We start from the raw sequence: 19328 nt of genomic DNA, 5'->3' as shown, positions 1-19328 counted from the left end.
CTGAATAGTGCTCAAGCTGAGTGGCTAGGGTCTTAGTTGCAAAGAAATCTTTAGAGAATTTGGTATATTTCTAACTGAAGTATAAGTCTGAAAATAGCATTTTAAAGTCAAATTATGTGGCTTGTTTAAAGTCGCCCTGTTCTTCCATTTTCTGACCTGTTTAACTGCTTGAAATCCTCAAATAACTCACATTCTGATCTACAGTATGCCTGTAATTCCTTTCTCTATGGTATGTTTTACCTAATTTTATCTTCCAATATGCTTTCCCTCCTAGCACAATGAACAATTCAAAGATGCCATCTAATGCACCATGCCACTAAGTACTGTGGCCAATGACTTTAAGTGCAATAAATTATCTTTAGGTTGAAAAGATAATAAGCCAAAAAAAAAAAAATAAATGACATCTTAACTAGAGGTAAGGGTCAAACCAACTTATGGTCAATTTGAAAATGCTTTAAGACCTCACTATCAGAGCTGGTTGAAAATGTGTAAGTTAGGCAAAGACATAATGCTATGTGAAGAGAGAAGTAATACAAACACACTAGCCATATTTTAATTAAAATAGAGTTTAATAGCTTTTAATATAAACATGAGGAAGAAAAACCACGTTAAGTTGTAGCATTCTTTTTAAAATAAAACTGCAATCAATACTTGACTCTCCAAGCTCCAAACTCCATAAACAATGTTTTTTGAGGTGGTAGATTGTAATATTTTATATACCATTATTTACCTATCATTTATGTTTCTGACCTTTAAAAGTGATGGAACCTGCAGCACTCAATATAATGTGAAGCTTTGCTATGTTGAGGGAAAAGTATTCCTTGGCCCAGAAATGCTTGTTTATAGGCAAAATTTCCATCAATACATTTGAGAAGGTAGGAGAAAGATTTCATATAGTTGAAAACATTAGATTTTTTGTTAGTATTTCAAGTTTGACATTTTACCAATCTCCTAAAGGATTGATTACTTAACTCCCTGCCCTTTAAAGCCTGAGGTAAGGGTTACTAAGATTTGTATGTTTTCTCTTAAATACCAAGGACACCTGCAGCCACGTTAACACGTAGGGTAGAAAAGCTGTTTCATATCACTACTATTAGGGTCCAATTCTTTTCAATTTGTTACATGTGAATTAACACTGCTCTTCATAATCTTCCTTTACCAAATCTAGAAAAAAAAGAAACTTTGGTAATCAAAGCAGGTATAGAGCACAGCCCTGCAAAGAGCTATTTTTAAAAAAGGGCATTTCTATGAAGATACAAAGTATCCCCCCTAAAATTTTAGTGCAATTTGAAGCTTTGACACTTGTAGAAGTATAAATGCTACACACTTACAAACATCATTGGAAAGTTTAATTAAATTCTCTTAAACTTATTTGGTTTTGTAAATTTTAAGTATTAAGCTTTTAATCTTACATTTAATGTTTTTGTTTCAGCCCCCCTCCTGAAGATGGCAAAGATTGGCTAACATGCGGATGCCAATCTCTGCCATCTTCAAGACGGGGCTAAAACTAAAACATTAAATGTAAGATTAAAAGCTTAATACTTAAAATTTACAAAACCAAATAAGTTTAAGAGAATTTAATTAAACTTTCAAATGATGTTTTGAAAGTGTGTGGCATTTATACTTCTGCAGCAGTGCCCTCGGGGGACCAAGCACACTGTATCAAAGCTTAAAATTGCACTAAGACTTGCGGGACACCTTCTATTTCACTACCTGCTTGTTATCACCGGACCACCATGTTGGCTGGAATTATGAAAATCCCTTTTGATGCATTTATTTAACAAAGGAAAATCATCAGAAAATGAGAAGCACCATTATAGTTTGTAAGGTATGCAGCATAGACCCAATAGTAGGTAATCAATGACCGATACTTTCTAGTATCCCAAACGTGCTACCATGCTAATAAGCAGTGCTTGCAAAGAAGTTGAATGATAAGTATTATTCAGCAGCTTTTTGGTTTAAACTGATTGCCAGTAATGACTAGCAGCTTCAATGATGTAGTAGGGAGGGAGAACCAACCCTTCCATACCTAACAGTGCTACAGTCTATTCCTAAGTGGCTTTATGGGTTGTTAGGGGTCCCATGTTTTAATGGTAATACTGCATTGACTCTGAAGGAATATGCAGCAATATGGGGGGTGGGGGAGAAAAATAGGAAAGACATAAAAGTTATATAGTTAGTGTCTTTAAAGTCTAAAAATTTAAACTTCAATTAAAAACCTCACATAGTTCACAGCTATCAGCCTACACTGTAAGCAGATATCTGTGTGTAGGTTGGGAGCTTTTGCTTTGGAGTGGTTTTTGTAACTCTGTTTACATTAAAAAGGACAGTGTGTTGCATTGACAAGGTCCCATTCTTTCCTATGAGCATAGTCCTTGCAATCTAGGAGTCTCTTGAATTCGATGTCTTGTCTTTTAGGTGAAAATACTATAACATTGCTGGTTTTTGAGCAGGAGAAGTGATATTTCTCCAGTCCTTGTAGGTGAGAGGCTCATGATGTTACAGCCTCTCATTTTTCCTTTAAGAGAGGATGGCATTAGAGCGCTGAATACCAATGAAATTATCAGCGCTGAAAGATCTTCTCATAGCAGCTCTACATAGGTCTTTGTATTTGTCTTCGCACAATCTGGAAATGGCCTAGGAAAGGCAAACAGAACACAAGCACAATTTTTAAAAAAAGATTCCGACCTTATAATAAAAAGCATCACTGACAGGCCCCACATCCACACTCCTTTGGATAGTTCATAGTTACTGCTACTTTGAGTAGCTGAGGTCTACACTGCCAAGTTCTGGGGATGCTACTTCCTGCTAATTCATTAAGGTAGATCCTCTAGGGGCTATAATTAGATTGCCAGAGCAAAGAGGTACTTAGATTTAAAAGTTGGGTTCTAAAGATGTCAAAAGCATTGTGACAGGCTCCTAACAGCAATATCATCTGCACACAGGAACATTATGTTCCTTAAACATAATGTACATACACTTGGGTAAAATCAGTATTTACTCAGTCAAATTCTATCTAATCTTCATTAGTTATTGTACACTCTAAGCAAATTTTAATGAGGCAGGTGTGTGCTGTATTTTATTGAAAGGTAGGAGAGGTCTAATAACAAGCACCAAAAGGAGCTATTTCACTTGCACATTAAGTATGTTATGGTAAGTTATGGTAGAAAAACGTTTTATTCTAAAGTAACACCAAGGTACCACAGAAAGTATTTAAAAGTGTCCATTTCAGTTGTGAATAATTTTGCTGTATACTCACCAAAAGTCATAAGCCATATTCTTTGTCCCATGTACATTACCATTTCCATTAAAAATCCATGTACTTTCTATACCATTTGAAACATACATACATTTATAAGTATAGGTCTCAGGTTAGCCACTAATGCTTTGTCTAATAAACTCATGGGACTGAACTGTGATAGATATAGAAAACAGACATGAATTTGCAAACTGAGTAAGACAGTTAAGAATGGTAAGTAGATTATGTACGTAGATATGATTATTGATGCAATCGTAAGAAGTTATTCATGTACAGTTATATAGAAGGGGAGAGAGTTTCAAATGGAAAACCATTAAGAACAGATTAGTTTGATTTAAAATATTCTAAATTATGGTCACAAAACAGGTATCATAAAAGACACTGGAAGTATGATGTGTAAGGGTTAATAAGCTCTTCAACGTGGTAATTCTAAAAAGCTTTCCATTTTCCTAATCACTATTTAATACAATTTATTCACAGACATTGGCTTTGGTGACTGACAGAAAACCCCACTTAGTGATTCCACAGCCTTACCTCTAGGTTCTGTGCTCTTTCTTTGCTAAGAGGAGCAAACAGAAAATTCAGGTGGTTGTCATCTGCTAAGGAGCGAAGGTCAAAGTAGTATTTGGCATAAACACTGGCAGGAACATTAATATTAAACTGAAGTAGCTCCAGAAAATGCCTTTCCATCTCATTCCTGGTGGAGGAGGAGACAACAAAACCAATACAGGACAATTTTAGTCAACTGGACTATCTTCAAAAATATTCTGAGCTACTAGGATGGCTCTAAATTTTGTTCTGGAACAAAATAAAGGCTACCCAGATGGATTAACACACTAATGTTCAAACAAGGTACAGCTATCTGTTCCTTTCTGCATCCCAGCATTTGAGTTTGGGACAAGGGGGAAAAGGTTATGGCCCTCTTGTACACTTGTGCTGCTGACTCGGGGGCTCATTCTTTAGAGTTCCATTAGTGCAGCTGTACGATTCATGCTCCACACTTACTCACAAGGCCCCACTAACAGTGATCAGATGAAAGGAATGATGTATGCTGTTTATTAGCTCTGAAGAACTTGCAGACATTTTCACCCGGCAGATAACAGGAAGGGGCTTATTGAAGTAGAGACGCACCAACAAAAGGAGTGGGCACATCACCACGGCAACAAATGGATCCATCTAGAGCCACTGCTATTATCTCTGAGGGGGAAGAACTCTTGAGGCTACAAGGATTCATCTCAAATAAATAAATAAATAAATAAGCTACATTTGATAGGAAAGGGAATCCCTCCCCCTACCCCAGTACATGGGCTCATGTCAAAGGGCACAATGCAAGTTTCTGTTCACCTTAACCTTAATAGGGTAAGAAGCTGTCACTATAACAGGGCAGTATGCACTTTTTAAACTCTGGAAGGAAGAAAGATTAAATGAAGATGTCTTAGCTGGGCTAAACCCACTTTAAGACATGACCTCAGATAATAGAGCACTGGACTCAAACTCAAACAGTGTTTCTGCCATGTTGGGAAAGCAATGCCGAGATGCTCAGCATCCACCACCCCTTGCCAGAACAGAATGGAAACATACCCACAGGGGGCAAGTGCAATAAAGTGAGAAAGGGAAATGTTGGGAGCAGTCTTTTGCTATGTGACCATGCTGCTGTCACTTGTTAAGTGTTTAAGTAAATAAATAAAAACTTAGAGTAAATCGTACCACTTTAACAGTAATCCTGTTATAGACAGTTAATTATATAAAAATGCTGAACTACATGAACAAACTTAAAAGATTATTTTTTAATATATTTGGTTTCTTAGTGTTAAAGTTTTAATATTTTAGCCATTGGATAGGTCAACACTTGATATTCTCCTATATGGAGAGCAGTCAGAATGTGAGCAGTGATGAGGTTTTCTACATTTGCTGAACTTTAAACTCTACTGAACCTACTTCCAAAATTAATTTCCTGTTCATATGGCCATAAGTCTATAGAAATGTAAATCAGATGTTTTGATAATCAGCTAATCAGGACTTAATTTACTACAGAAATAAATGCACTTCACTATCCCTTTTATATTTTCTCCCCTAATACATTTTAACTGTGTAGAAATACAGTACTTCATAGGATTAACATGTCTATTAATAGAGGTTTAATCACTGAAGAAAAGCATTATGCCTACAGAATATGCATCTTCTGGGTTTTTTTTGTTGTTTTTTTCAAAGGCTAGATGGCTGAATAGCATACCATTTACAGGCATAGCAAATTTTCTGAATAGCAGCTGCTCAGTTTAACTTATTCTTTTGAAGGCGAATATATTCTAAAAAGACACACAGATGTTGGAAAGTCTTAAGAAAAAACTGGCAGACACCAATTTTTCAATTTAGACTCAAAATGAGATTACGAATAGTAGTCAACAGCAGGGGGACAAAACCAATGTATACTAAACACTGTTGTAATGTCTTCCAATTTCCAAAGATCATAAACAAAAGCAGCCTATTATAAACATAGCTCCTGGTGTTTCTCTGTTCACACACAAACAGCATTGTTTAGAACTAGTCTTCCTGTAGCTACACACTGCCACTACTGCTCCTGGAGCTCATATCTGTGAAAACCCACACATTTCTCTGCACGTTATAACTAGAACCAGAGTCTTAACCAGCTTAATTGTAGTTTTGAGAAATTTTCAGCTGCCATCATGGCAGGGTTCGTGTTCATGATAATAAATTTTCCCTTTTTTCAAGTCTGAAGACTGATGACAATGGTGATCAAAGTCATTTTAGCTTCTGCAACTTCCAAAAGTACTTTCGTTTGTTTCAAATTCATTATTTGTTGTCATACTATTTGCTAAAGTGGCTATAAGCAATATCACCATGACCACTCAGTTTCTATTATTATCAAAGTGGGCATTGTCACCAAAAGCTACTAAGACGGCTACTGACAATCACTGGTGCCTTCTCTTAGTCACAAGTATCCTCACTTCAGTTGTAAATATGCACTTTGGTAATTCTGAATGAGTCTTACATAGAGTAATGGGCAAAAGTAACAAAAATAAACTCTTGCCACTGCCTGCCATGATCTTGATCTTCCTGTGCTGTTCAATATAATCAAAAGGTGTTCTTTCACATTTTCCTAAATGCCACCCACCAAGACATTTTCACTGTCAAATGGGCAATTTGAGAGTCTGCTGGAAATCTCTCCAGCTCATCCTGCCTACCACCCTCAAGGACCTTCACAGCAGCCAGGGTGGCCAGAATGAAAGCCCTTGTCGAGTCTTGTGTTTCATGCCACCCATGTTACTATGCCGTATGTGAGGAGCACGCCGTGGTTATCCTACAGCCCCACACGTACTGCTGTGGTTGCTGAGTGCCCCCGGGAAACTCTCAAATGGGATGTGCACCAGGTGATGCCCAGTGATGCTTCTTGGACTGCCTAAGGTAGGAGCTTCCTAACTCATTAAGACCTATTTTTAAACATGTGCATTAAAAGGGGAGGAGAAAACACAGCAATCTGAAACCTTTACATGTGCCTATATTTTTTATCGTGGTTTCTGTAGCAGCAGAACTTCAGATAAAAAAGAGGGTAAGACCCAGCCAAAAGAAATACACAATGTGTGACTCAAGTTGAAGCTATACTCCGCCCTCAACAGTCTAGAGGTCCTAGGACCTTAACAGTGGTCAAACATTTATTTCAAAGGTCGGACATACGCCCCTTGAAAATGGACTAGAACTGGTACTCAGCTTTAAGAAAGCCATGAAGATAATTACTGCACTACCGTTCTGGTAATACTTGTAAAATGTTTGCCAAAAACCACCAAAGAAATACAGTTCAAATTATCAAGGAGATTATTACAACAACACATCAAGACCTACCAATTAATGATGAGGACTATGAATTGTTACACCACAGGTGGATAGAAAGTAGTATGTAATTTTATGCCTATTTCAGTTCTTAGCACAATATAACCTTTAAAAATGTTTCTTAAAATGTAAACTTTATGGGGGGCAAACGAAGTATTGGGAAATGGTTAGAAAGTTCACCAAAACCTTACAAACTCACATGTCCTCAACTGTAATGTCCTTGAGGATCTGGCAGTAGTCCACATTCCACACAGCCTGATCGTCCCAAACCTTGGAGGCAAGAAGAATGGCTCCCAAAACAATTCTTTTCCAGTTAGTGGGACAAATGTCGATCTCAGCATAAGTTAAAAGTCTTTCTAAGTAAACCTGCAAAAGTAGAGCACTGGTCTTTGATTTTAGTTCAGCTGAAGTGCTGTGATAAGAACTGTTAGGAATGACAGATTTCATCTGTTTTGACATGCCTTTTATTCTTAGGTTCTACAGAGACTTTGTTTGGCCACCCAAGCCAGAAGCCTGGTCACAGTTGCATGTCGGACACTTCTGTTGCCTATTCTGCCCATGAGAATTTCCAGCCCAATTTTGTCACAGGAATGAATGGATATCTTAGCAAAGGACATCCTGAAGACATGCATTGTGTTATTACCTCCCCGCTCATAAAAGTCAGCATATACAGGCCCACTGTAGACTCAAGTTGTTCAATAAATGAGTGCCTACCACATGCACTGTATTATACCTAGCTGGTGTTATATGAATATATTAATCCTTGATAATGGCACATTTTATATCTTTTCACAGTAACTAGTTCTTTTGTAGCAAGAGCTGAAGATAAAAACTGGTGGTCAAGAGAGCCTCCCAGTGGCTGCTGTGTGGTGCAGCAGGGCAGGCAGTGCAAATGAGGCCGGTCTTTATGACTGTCAGGTATTTTGTACTTAGTACCTTTTTACAGAACAAATGAATACAAAGGGTAGTCCCCTAATTTTCACATCTCCATTTCATTTCATGAAGTTCATCTCTGTCTTACATAATCTAAAGCTTAGTCAATTCTGTTGATTTTAAAGTGGTAATATAGCTGTCAGTCTCTGTATTCTTGGGACTCTTCTAAAACTGCCAGGTAGCTTGTGAGATTTCATGATTTCTTTTACATATATTAAATGTCTATTCTACAAAGAACTGAGGAAAGTTAACAGCTGAGTAAAGATTGTAGAGGTAAGCTGTGATTCGTTGTTACTTCAAAGGGTGCTCTGCAGAATAGTATATATATGCCATTTGACCAAAAAAAAAAAAAAGGTCCAATTTTAGAGTATGTTTACTGTCTGAAAATTATCAGGTTGACAGCTCAGATTTACCAGTGTTCTCCAAACCCAACTATGTTTTCAAAAACAAATGGTTATTGGACATTTGTATGTTCTTAGTGAAATTTTGCTCCTGTTCTCCAAAACTCAGTGCTCTCAGGTATCCTAAGAATGAACCTCCATACAAGGTTCAACTCTTTATGGGAATAATGAGGTACTTATACAACATTGGCAATCTCTCAGGTTCCTGTCAGCCTTACTGGCAAACTTGGCATGTGCCATTACTCATTCATTTATACCATTTGCCCTCCTGTCAGTGCAATTGACATTTCTTTCTTCTCACTGAAGCTAACTATCAGTGAAGCTGATCTTATCCCACTTCTGTAAAACAGTCCCCCAAATTACCTCTTTTTGAAGAATTTCTCCCTCTGCCAGAGATTTCCCCCAATATGAATGTTTGTTATTCTCATCCCACCCCCCACACCTCCTAGAATGTATCCTCATTTTGTTCACATGATGCTAACTTTTCATCTCCCATTCTCTCATGTCACTTTAGTTTGCCCCCTGCCACTATCACTCTACTGAAAATAATTTTGCCAAGGTCATCAGTGCCTTTACACATATAAACCAGAGCTTTTCATCCCAACTCTCTGCTCCCCAAGCTTTCCCTAATAACATAAGTTGGTTCCAGCAACTGCCACATGCCTAGTTTCTGGAACCAAAAACCTCCATTTGAATTAGCTTGCTCTAATCTGTTAGCGGTTCTTGTTATCTCTACCCATTGGTAATCTTACCACTTTCTATTCTGTCAATCTCACCTGTACCATTGCTGTTGCCTTCTGACTTCTCTGTCTCCAGGCTGACTCCTAACTAGTCTATTCTCCCAAAGCAGCCAGGATAGCCTCTTAAGAGCACTTCACTCCCCTGTTCAGGATCTGCCAAAGGTTTCCCATCAAACGAATAAAAATTTAACTTCTTCACGGCCTATAAACTACAAGGCCCTATAAGATAGGGCCTTCTATGACCTCATCTCCTAGGTTCTTTCCCTCATTCCTCACTCGGACCACACTGGCCACCTCGCTGTCCCTTGAACACACAAAACATGTTCCCATCTCAGAATCTTGTATGTGTCCCCTCTGTCTCTAATGCCAGAGCTTCTTATACCTTCCCTCAGTTCAGTCAGGTCAAGGTTCCAATGTTAGCTCTTTAAAGAGGCACTTTCTGATCATTCTATCTAAAATAGTAAGCCCCTATAATCACTTTACCTTGCTTTATCTTCCTGGTATTTACTACTACCTGAAATATTCATCTTTTTTAAAACATTCATTTATAAAAATACGTCTTCCTCACTAGAATATAAGCTCCATAATGGTAAGAACTTTACTCCTCTATCTTCGACACTTAGATCTGTAAGGACTGTCAGAACTTAAGGGACAAGTCCCTAGAGGAGTACTAGAGTGGCAGGAAAACCAGGAAATAATAAAAGAGATGCCAAAATAAGAGAGGTTCAAGAAGGAGAGTGTGGTCACATGCTAAAGGCTGCCATTCCATAAATTCCTACTGAATACCAACCTTTTGTCATTATTCTATCTTCTATCCACTTTTTATTCGACACACTTTCTCTGCCTTTGAACAGCTACTCTTAATTCTCTACCTTTAGTTCAGATTCGTGCTCTAATTCCATATATTGAAATGATTACTAGACACTGCCACTCTGCTGTCATGCAGGTACATCAAGCTTAACTTATCTACAAAGAACTCCCCTTCTTCAAACCCAGATGTTCTCCTTCCTGTAGTGCCTAGCTCTCCACGTGGAAGAACCACTCCTGCCTTTCTCCGTCATGTACTAAGCACTCCAAATGGCTGGTAGCTCCGTGAAAAGGCCTGTGTCTGATCCAGTGTCCATTGAAAGGTCTCTATTCAAAAGTACAAGCTGCCTCAGTAAAATTTTAACAATACTAAAGGAGGAGGCACTGACCTGAGTGTTCTTTCCCTCTAGACCATGCAGCTGACATAGGTTTGTTATAGGGAGGAGTAATATAATCCCATCACTTTTCACTACGATAGGACTTATATTCAAAATGATAAAATCTAACCACAGGAATTCTGTATGGATGATGCAAAGGTCCTCCTAAAGCTTAGGAGGCAACTAGCAAATCCTTTTCAAGTACTACTGGCACTACAATCCTGGGCAGCTTCAGAGGCAGACACAAGAGGACAGTAGGGATGAATTAACACCCATCATCCATGGAACAGAGAATTTAGGGTTGTCATTCTCAATCAGGACACACATCAGCAGAATTGCCTGGGGAATATAGCCTGAGACTCGGCTTAGATATACACAGATGGTTTTGTTATTGTCCCCATCCTACCCCACCAGCTTACTTAGTATGTGTACATGTGTGTGCACTGCATGTTCATGTGTGTCCTCAGGTGTGGTAGGAGAAACCAGAAATCTCTTCTGCTGCCTTTAATAGCAACTGTTCTGTGATGAGAAAAGCAATGGCAACATTTTAAATCATAATGATTATTAAGCTTGAATGTGGGTATTTTACTTCTTTTGATAGGTTTCTCTTAATAAAAGTTTTGACAATCACTTCAAGAACCTACATTTATTTGAAAAACAGAACCATACCCTGTGTACGAGACAGGAAAGATACTTAATGGAAAAAATATCTTACCAAAGTTACTATTGCACATTCGGCTGTTAGCTGTGCAGCACTAAAAAGAGTACGAACAAATCTGTAAATAAATTTGTGTTCAGGATCATGCTTGAAATATTCCTCTGGAACCTTTTCTCGCTAAAAGAAGAAAAAATGCAATGTAAGTATCCACTGAAGAAAGATACTTAAATACTCTTACCATAGCAGTCTTTTATTTGTGCCCACATGCTCCTTAAAATTTTGATTGCACTGACATGTCATTTAATCTTTTAAATATAAACAATGGGATCTTAAAATACCTTAGTGATTCAATACTCACCACCACTCATTAAAGAAAAATAATAGGAACCACCTCAGAAAAGGTATATATGTTCCTTTCCACCTAACCTCCACAGAATTCCATCTAAATGTAAATTATTTTTAGGCTCAAGTCTTGTTGACGACCAAGTCTTCTCTTCAATCAACTTTAAAAAATATTTTCAGTTTCTTATAACTATAAGGCTCTAAGGCTGTGCTGGTCCTATAAAGTAGTCACCAGCCACATATCACAATAGAGCATCTGAGGAAGTGAATTTAAAAATTTTTGTAATTTTAATTGATTTAAAGTTCAAATAGTTTTCTATTTATCTTTTTAACATATCTGTTATATTTATTAACAAATATTTATATTGTTTGATGCTACTGAAAATTATCTTTTAAAAAGATACATTTTCTGTTATTTGGGTATGTTTATTCGCTTTTGCTCACTAATTACACAAAGCTGAAACTGAATTCTTACTGTCATATCCCTTACACGACACTCCTTTTGTAAAATAATTAGATACAACATGGGGTGGGAAAGAAGACTTAAAGATGATTTTTACTTCAAGCTGGGAGTAATTTTCTTCCAGTAATTAATTTCAAAGCAAATCAACATAAAATAAACACAACTGTATAAGAAAAAAATACAATCTCAATTAAATTGACACTTACTGTGAGTGGATGTGATCTCTCATCAAAAATATCCAAGGATCTATTTGCATCTCTATAAAATAAGAATGCTCATTTAAAAAAACGAATTCAGAAATAGTTAATATCTTAGTAACACATCTGCTGGGAGTCTTAAGGAGGGTCAAAGGAGCTTAGCTTCAACAAAGCAGTTTTACAAATTCTTCTCTTGGATTCTGTAAGAGGGTTTCCTGACCTGATTTTACTCAGCACATCAAATTCTGTGAAATGTTTTGTACAATGACCAGCCTTCCAGAATTGCCTTTATAAGCATCAACCCTAACAGGCAATGCTAGTAAACCAAATACATATTTCCACTCCTCTAACCTCACATTGGAACATACAAAAACATTTTATATAGTAGTACTGATGGGCAATGTCTTTAAAATTTTAATGTATGTGAATATGAGATTCATGTTTTTTCCATTTTCCTCTTATTAGTTTCCTATATTATATTCTTATTGTGTATCTCTTCTTGTCTCTTAAATAGTTGGAGTTAAAAACTTGTCTTTTAATTTTAAAAGTGACCAGTCTTTTGATTTAAAAGTTCACCACACTAATTACTGTGCTCATTTAAACAGTAGTTCTCTTAAATGTGTTCTGCAGGCCTCTAGGGGTTCCCCTAGCCCTTTTCAGGAGGCCCATGAGGTCAAAACTGTTTTTATGGGAACATTAAGATATTACCTGATTTTACACTGACATTTGCAATGATTGCATAAAAGCAAAAGTGGGTAAAACTGGTTTCTGAGCATAAATCAAAGCAGTGGTACCAGAATGTACTAGCAGTCATTCTATTCTTCACTGACACTTGCAGCTGAAAAAAAATTCTGCTTTTAAGTTAAGAATGCCCTTAATAAAGCAGTAAAAATAGTGTTATTAAACCTTGATCCTTTTTATATTATGAATAAGTGGAAAGTATGTACTAAATATTTCTGCAAATTAAAATATGGTTGTGTTAACGAAAGGCACTTGTGACTTAGTTTTGAGCAAAACAAGCCACTTTTTTCATCTTTATTTGATAGTACAACTGTCATTCTCTCAAAGATAAACAAAATGAGCCTGTTGCTTCAAGAAAAAGAATAAGTATGTTTGTTGGCAAGGATAAAATCGAAGCTATCAAGCTAAAAATCAGGATTTGGAAAAACTTGTACCTTCTGTTGTGAGCTTGACAGCCCTTCAATACTTAAAGACTTTTCTGATAAGGTTGGTGGTGATACTAACAAAAGTGAGTTTTTGACACTGTATAAAGAAATGTGAACCAATACTTTCCAAATGACAAATGCAGAATATTATAAAATCACATACAAGTAACAGATCCGTTCAGAGGACAAGATAGATCAACGGGTATTAATTTAACAGAGTACTCACTACAACATCCACTGATATTATTTAACATTCTGCTGTAACTAATTTTAGAAACTAGGACTTGTGGGCTTTTGGTACAGTATCAAAGAATATTCACAATTATCTAAAGGCTTTAAAAATTCACCTTTTTCTGGCTATTTTATCTGCATGAAGCTGGGTCTTCTTCATACTGTTTCTTTTAAACAAATATTGAAATGACTAAAATAACTGCAAATGACTGAAGACAGAGTAGACATGAAAATCAGCTGTCTTCTATTAAGCCAGACAGTAAAAAGACTTGCAAAAACGTAAATATATGGCATACTTTCTACTCTTTTGGTGTGGAAAATAATTATTTTTCATTAAAAAATTATATTAATACCATGGCTCTTAATCAGGTGTGATTTTATCCTGCAGGGGATATATGGCCATTGTTAGAGACATTTTTGGTTCTCACAATGTGAGAGGAGAGGGTGCTACTGGCATCTAGTAAGTAGAGGCCAGGGAGCTACTAAATCCCCCACAACAAAGAATTATCTCAAAATTTCAATAGTGGTATAAAAACCCTGTTTTAACATACAGTGGACTTATTTTTAAATTCTTGATTTTAATTTCTAATACAGTAAATATCAATATAACCCACATAAACAAGTACTCTTCGGGATCCTCAATAACTAGTGTTGAGTACTAAGATGCAATCAAATGATTCACTTCAGTAATGTAATAAAGTGCTCTACAGCTTTCTCAAATAATGTCTATAGTTATTACCTAACACTAAACTTGGTAACTTGTAAATTTATTAGCTATAACAACAAGACAAGTTTTAAAACTCACCTGTTCTTTATGTGGTAATATATTGCTAAGGTCACACTGTGGAGGAAAAAAAATAGTAACAATTGATTTTATCATGTTAGGTCTGAAGATATTTTTTAAAAGAAGTTGGGATGGGGTAGAGGGAAAGACCTTCCTAGCTGCCCAGTGGCTTTGAAATCCTTATTCAGAACAGTATCATATGGGCACTTTTCCTGTTTTAATTCTTTGGCTTTTAGTAAAAATAGGAGAACCAAAATGCTAGGTACATGCTGTTTGTTAGAAGACAAGTTTCAGTTGATTATTATAATATGCTATTACATATTTCCCCTTCTATCCATAGAACATTTCATCCTGTACAAGTTATATCTATTTGTACACATGCTTAAATTTAAGCCATGCAGTCATTTTTTGGGCTTAAAAAAAAAGTTGTCAGGCCCCACCTTTCAGTTGATTTACACTATCCACCTACCCACCCATTTTCCATTATTTCCCTTAAGGTAAATAAAGGGCTCTATACCAAATAAAATCATTTAAATAACTTTTACATAATTATTAGAAAATTTAATAGCAAATATAAGTACCCAAAAAATCGACAGGTCTAGCTATCTTGAAATAAGCAGTGCTAACAATGCAGTATACTACTACACAGTTTAATATTAATAGGAGTTATTTCCAAATTAGTTTAAATATTAATGAGCAGATATAAGTCCTCAGATACTACGCAAGTTATTGTATTCCTAAGTTATTCACAGTTGTCATGTAATAGGCAACAAAAGGGTTCTCTTGGTTAAGTTATATGCTTCTCTTTGCCCTCAGTGTCTAGAATGAAGCTCAAAATTGAGGGAAGGCAAATCTGAATTTCAAAAATAGGTCTGTAGAATATTAATGTTTGTTAAAAGGCCTATAAAATTATTAGCATCAAAGATGGATACTTCTATAGTGCTTCAAACAGTTTCATCTTCAAATTAAGATTTTTAAAATCACAGATTCGAAGCATATAAGCTGAGAAGGACCACTGAACCTTAGATGACATTTAATACAACAATGCACTTTACAGATAAGGGAACCAAGGGTTAAAACTGACTTGCCCAAGGTTCTACCAATAGTGAGAAGCAATTCTCTTTCTCCTACGCTCTAACCAGGTGGTGGTTCCCAAGTCTGGCTGTACACGGGGATCATCTGAGGAGCTTCAAAAACTACCTGGCTTCCACTCCTAGACATTCTGATCTAACTGGCATTGAGTATGACTTGAGATTGTTTTTAAGGCTCCCTAGGCGATTGCAATGTGCAGCAAAGTTTGGGAACAAATGAGTTAAGGTTAAGATCAGAGTCGCCCTGGATGCTTCGTCCATATAATCATGCCTCACATCTTTCTTTAGCTTATCTAAAGGTTTGTGAGAGTGAATGAGTGTGTTGGAGGAGGGGTGGAAGGCATGTGCTGAGAGACATATATTTTGAAAAAAGTTACATAACTGATTCTAATATAGCTCACCCACCACACTGATAACAATGCACTACTACCTCATGATAAACATTTTTCAAATTCATTCCTAAAAGCCAATTTGCTGTATTTAATTTTGTCTGTAAACCTTTATTTCACCAGTAGGGAATACATTGAATGATCATTTTTAAAACTTAAGAGCAAATTAAAACTTATGTACTTCTAAAAATTAGACTAATTTGGTGTGGAGGGAGGCATGAATCCTATTTGTCTGAGAAAGGTTAATCTTTAAAACTATTTTTGAAATACTGAAATACTGATGTTTTGAAAAACATCAAAATTTTTTGAATTCAAAAGAAGCTACGGATTGTAGCCAAGCAGAGTGGGTTTTTTTTTTTTTTACTCATGGATTTAGTGTCTTGGCTAAATAAAAATATTCAGTGATGACTTGATAGGTGCCAAAGCTCAGGATGTTAAAGAGAGATGGAGGCTCAGTTTTTGCTGAAACACAATGTGATCGAGACTTGTTGTGAGAGAAGAAAGTTAACATTATTATGATTGTGAACTTGCTGTTTTTAATTAAAATAGGAAGTTACTTAAAATATAATTAGCAAAAAAAGCTGGTACATTAGAAACAAGTTTATAAGCTAATTATGTTTTTAAGGCTGAAAAATAAAATCAGGGATGAGGATATTAATAATTTCAAGTAGTATTTCTCAAACTGTGTTCTGGAAAATCAACACATAACCTGAGGAGACATTGATAATGTTCCCCGGACAGCCCTACTGGATATCAGGAAGCTCTACATCTTGTTTTGTTTTCTTTCTCTCTCTCTCTTAAATAAGCTTGAAAGGTTAATCCTATGCTGTTTTTAAAAGTCCGTCACCAATTGTGGACTATGAAGTGCTCCCAGAAATTAAGGAATAGTTTTCATCATTATGACACTATTCATGTTTGCTTAAGTATAAACCTGACTACGGCTATGTTTCCCAAACTTCACCTCTCTCATTTTTTTCTGCTGTGATTGATATAGTGTCTTGGAGATATACATCTATATATATATGTAATTAAATTTAACGTATCTATTAAATTAAAACTTCATTTGAACAAATTTAATGCACAAATTGGCTTGAAAACTTGTTCCTTAAGCCTGGTTTGATGCATTTCCCCCCTTTTTTGGGGAATAGGAAGGAGAAGTAAATTTTCATACAAAAATAGTACAGGGAAAAAAATGCACAAGAGGAACAATCTGATAAAATCCAATTAAATTTAAATGCAGATACACTCTGGTGCCAGTAGGGGACAAGCTGTTTCTCCTTCTGAGAGTAGCCTCCAAAGTAGTATGCATTCTTTGAGGCCTCTATCTCATAAAAAAATACTTTTTCTCTAGAAACATTCAATAAAAAAGCACCTCTCCTTTTTATTATGTTTAACAATGCCTTTAACAACAGAAATGCATCAAATAAAGATATATAGTTTTTCTGAGATTTCTTATTTGCTAATTGGCTTTTCCTTCTTCCATCCACTCTAAGATTAAAATGGAAATTGAAAATTCATATTTAGGTCTTTGAAATCAATATGTAATTGACACCAGTTTCTTAACCTGATCACTGAAAAGGACAATCAAATGACTGAAATTACATATGGCTGGGATGCTTTAAGCATAAGGGGTCTGTCACTCAGCCCTTGGCAACCTAGTTGTACTCACCATTTTATTGTGGTTCTAAGATTAGGCTGGCTGACTGTGCTGTCATCTAGAAATATTGTTGAGCATGAGCTATACTTTTTAGTAAGCTGCCCTGGAGATACCTGAAGGGGAAGGGAAATAGAAGAAAATGTCACAGTAAGTTAAACCTATAAAAGTGTATTTTTCCTTGGTTAAAATGTCAAACGAATAAGCATTAAGATTTTTCTAACACTCCATGAATGCTTGAGTGTGATATCATGTGCAGCTCTATAGGAAACCCATTAGATACTCTAACTTCCACAAACGAGATTTGAGGAATGGGTTGTAAAATGCTGCCCTTGATATAGTACCTATAATCAAACCTGGCAAACACCTATTATAAATTCCCTTTATAATAATATAAAAGGTTTAGAATAAGATTTCAGTGTTTTCTTTCCTTAAGCATTAAAAAGCAGCTGAGATTTTCTATTTCTACTATTAATTTACTACAATAAAACTTAATGCCATATATAATACTGAAGCAAAAGCATTTTATTGCAGTAAATGAAAGCCAACAATAAATATGAGTTCAGGAGACAGTGTGACAAAATAAATGTTTTCGAGTCAGAGGTGTGTGTGCCAGGGCTGCTCTATCACTAACAAGCTATGGGCCAAAAGTCTGTCTGGGCCTCAGTTTCCTTATCTGGAGGATGAAAGAATATTTTCTCATATCCAAAAACAGATAAAAAAAACTCTGAGAATTTAACTCTCATTTCATATTTAAAGAAGACTGTCACTACATTACTCGTGAGACCCTGAGAATACTGTTCGTTCATTTCTAAATTTTATTAATTCTATTCTCTAAGTTATCTGACACTCATCAGGATGCTTTCCTGCCTCAGAGTCATGCTCCTCTCTGCCTGCAATGCCTTTTTTTTTTTTCCTCCGTGTCCTAGTAAGCTTAAGTGCCATCTACCTCTAGGATACCTTTGCCAGCAGCCACACTACAAAACTTCTTCCAGTTCTGTACACTCACAAATCTAAGATACCACTTCTTACATGGTATGAAATGCTTAGAGCACAGAATCTGGGACAAATCAGGAGTTCAACAAGTGTATGACAAATTATTTAAAATCAATTACAACTTGAACATAAATCTTATTACAGATACAAATTAGAATTTATCTGCAGTGGTACTAGAGAGGTAACGATGAATGTTTTGAGACCCTCTAGAGAATAACGCTTTAAAACACTTTAGAAGTATCCATTTATTTGTGAAGAGCCCAACCATAGCGTAATAATCAAATACTGAAATAGCCTAAACTACGTTAGGACAATTCTCTTCCTTAAAGGAAAGCCAATAATCAAATACCAATCGCTGTAAGAAGTTATAAGTAATAGTAGCATTCTTTAATATCAGAGAATACCAACAATTTTAATATACTTGGTTTCACTGTATTTTTTTAAAACTAATTCAGATGAGCCTTCCTTCCTCATATTAATAAAAAATAGTTTTCACCATGCTGTCATACTCTCCCATCAGCAGTCCCCACAAATACACAAAAGATGGTGCAGGGAGAAAATCTAGTTGACGCCCTTTAAAATACAGAGCATTTAAAAAATGCCAGTAGTCAATAATCAGAAATATCCACATATTATATAAAACACCATTTTGCTTGTCGCACAAGTTTTGCTGTAAAGCCACTTACTCCTTATTAATAAAAAGTTCCAGAAAATATATTTTTGAAAAGTATCACTATTTGGAGGAATAAATTCTCCTTCAAGCTAGAAATGTTTTATCTATATTAAAATTCTTTTTGTTCCTTAAGCTATTCGGTTAACATATAATTACTCTTGGAATCTCAAAAAACGAATGTAGCACAAAAAATGAAAATTCATTCATATAGTTTTATTCTAAATGCAAGGTTATTTTTTTTAATATCACTACTATTAAGGTGTAATATGGTATATATCACACCATAATAAAGTTAATTCTGACCAAAAACCTATGTATTGG

General features: G+C 35.9%; 1 protein-coding gene across 3 annotated transcripts in view; it reads right to left on the bottom strand.

The window, feature by feature from the left end:
- Positions 1-548: 548 nt before the first annotated feature.
- The window catches only part of CCNYL1 (cyclin Y like 1), a 33960-nt gene continuing 15180 nt past the window's right edge, over positions 549-19328 (bottom strand). The window contains exons 4-10 of one of the 3 annotated variants that reach the window (XM_039844588.1): positions 17354-17454; positions 14226-14261; positions 12033-12084; positions 11079-11198; positions 7305-7375; positions 3794-3956; positions 549-2637 (exon numbers count right to left, since the gene is read on the bottom strand). In XM_039844588.1, coding sequence (XP_039700522.1) covers positions 2521-2637; positions 3794-3956; positions 7305-7375; positions 11079-11198; positions 12033-12084; positions 14226-14261; positions 17354-17454 — 660 coding nt within the window. In that variant the 3' untranslated portion in view covers positions 549-2520. Of the gene's footprint in view, positions 2638-3793; positions 3957-7304; positions 7472-11078; positions 11199-12032; positions 12085-14225; positions 14262-17353; positions 17455-19328 lie in introns of all 3 variants that reach the window. The other 2 variants (XM_039844587.1, XM_039844589.1) reach the window with 2 other exon arrangements.

The sequence above is a fragment of the Pteropus medius genome, unplaced genomic scaffold (genome assembly GCF_902729225.1).
Source record: "Pteropus medius unplaced genomic scaffold, Ma_sr-lr_union100, whole genome shotgun sequence".
Taxonomy (NCBI): Eukaryota; Metazoa; Chordata; class Mammalia; order Chiroptera; family Pteropodidae; genus Pteropus; species Pteropus medius.
The sequence above is the reverse complement of the archived record's forward strand: the minus strand, read 5'-3'. Positions and strand labels throughout refer to the sequence as shown.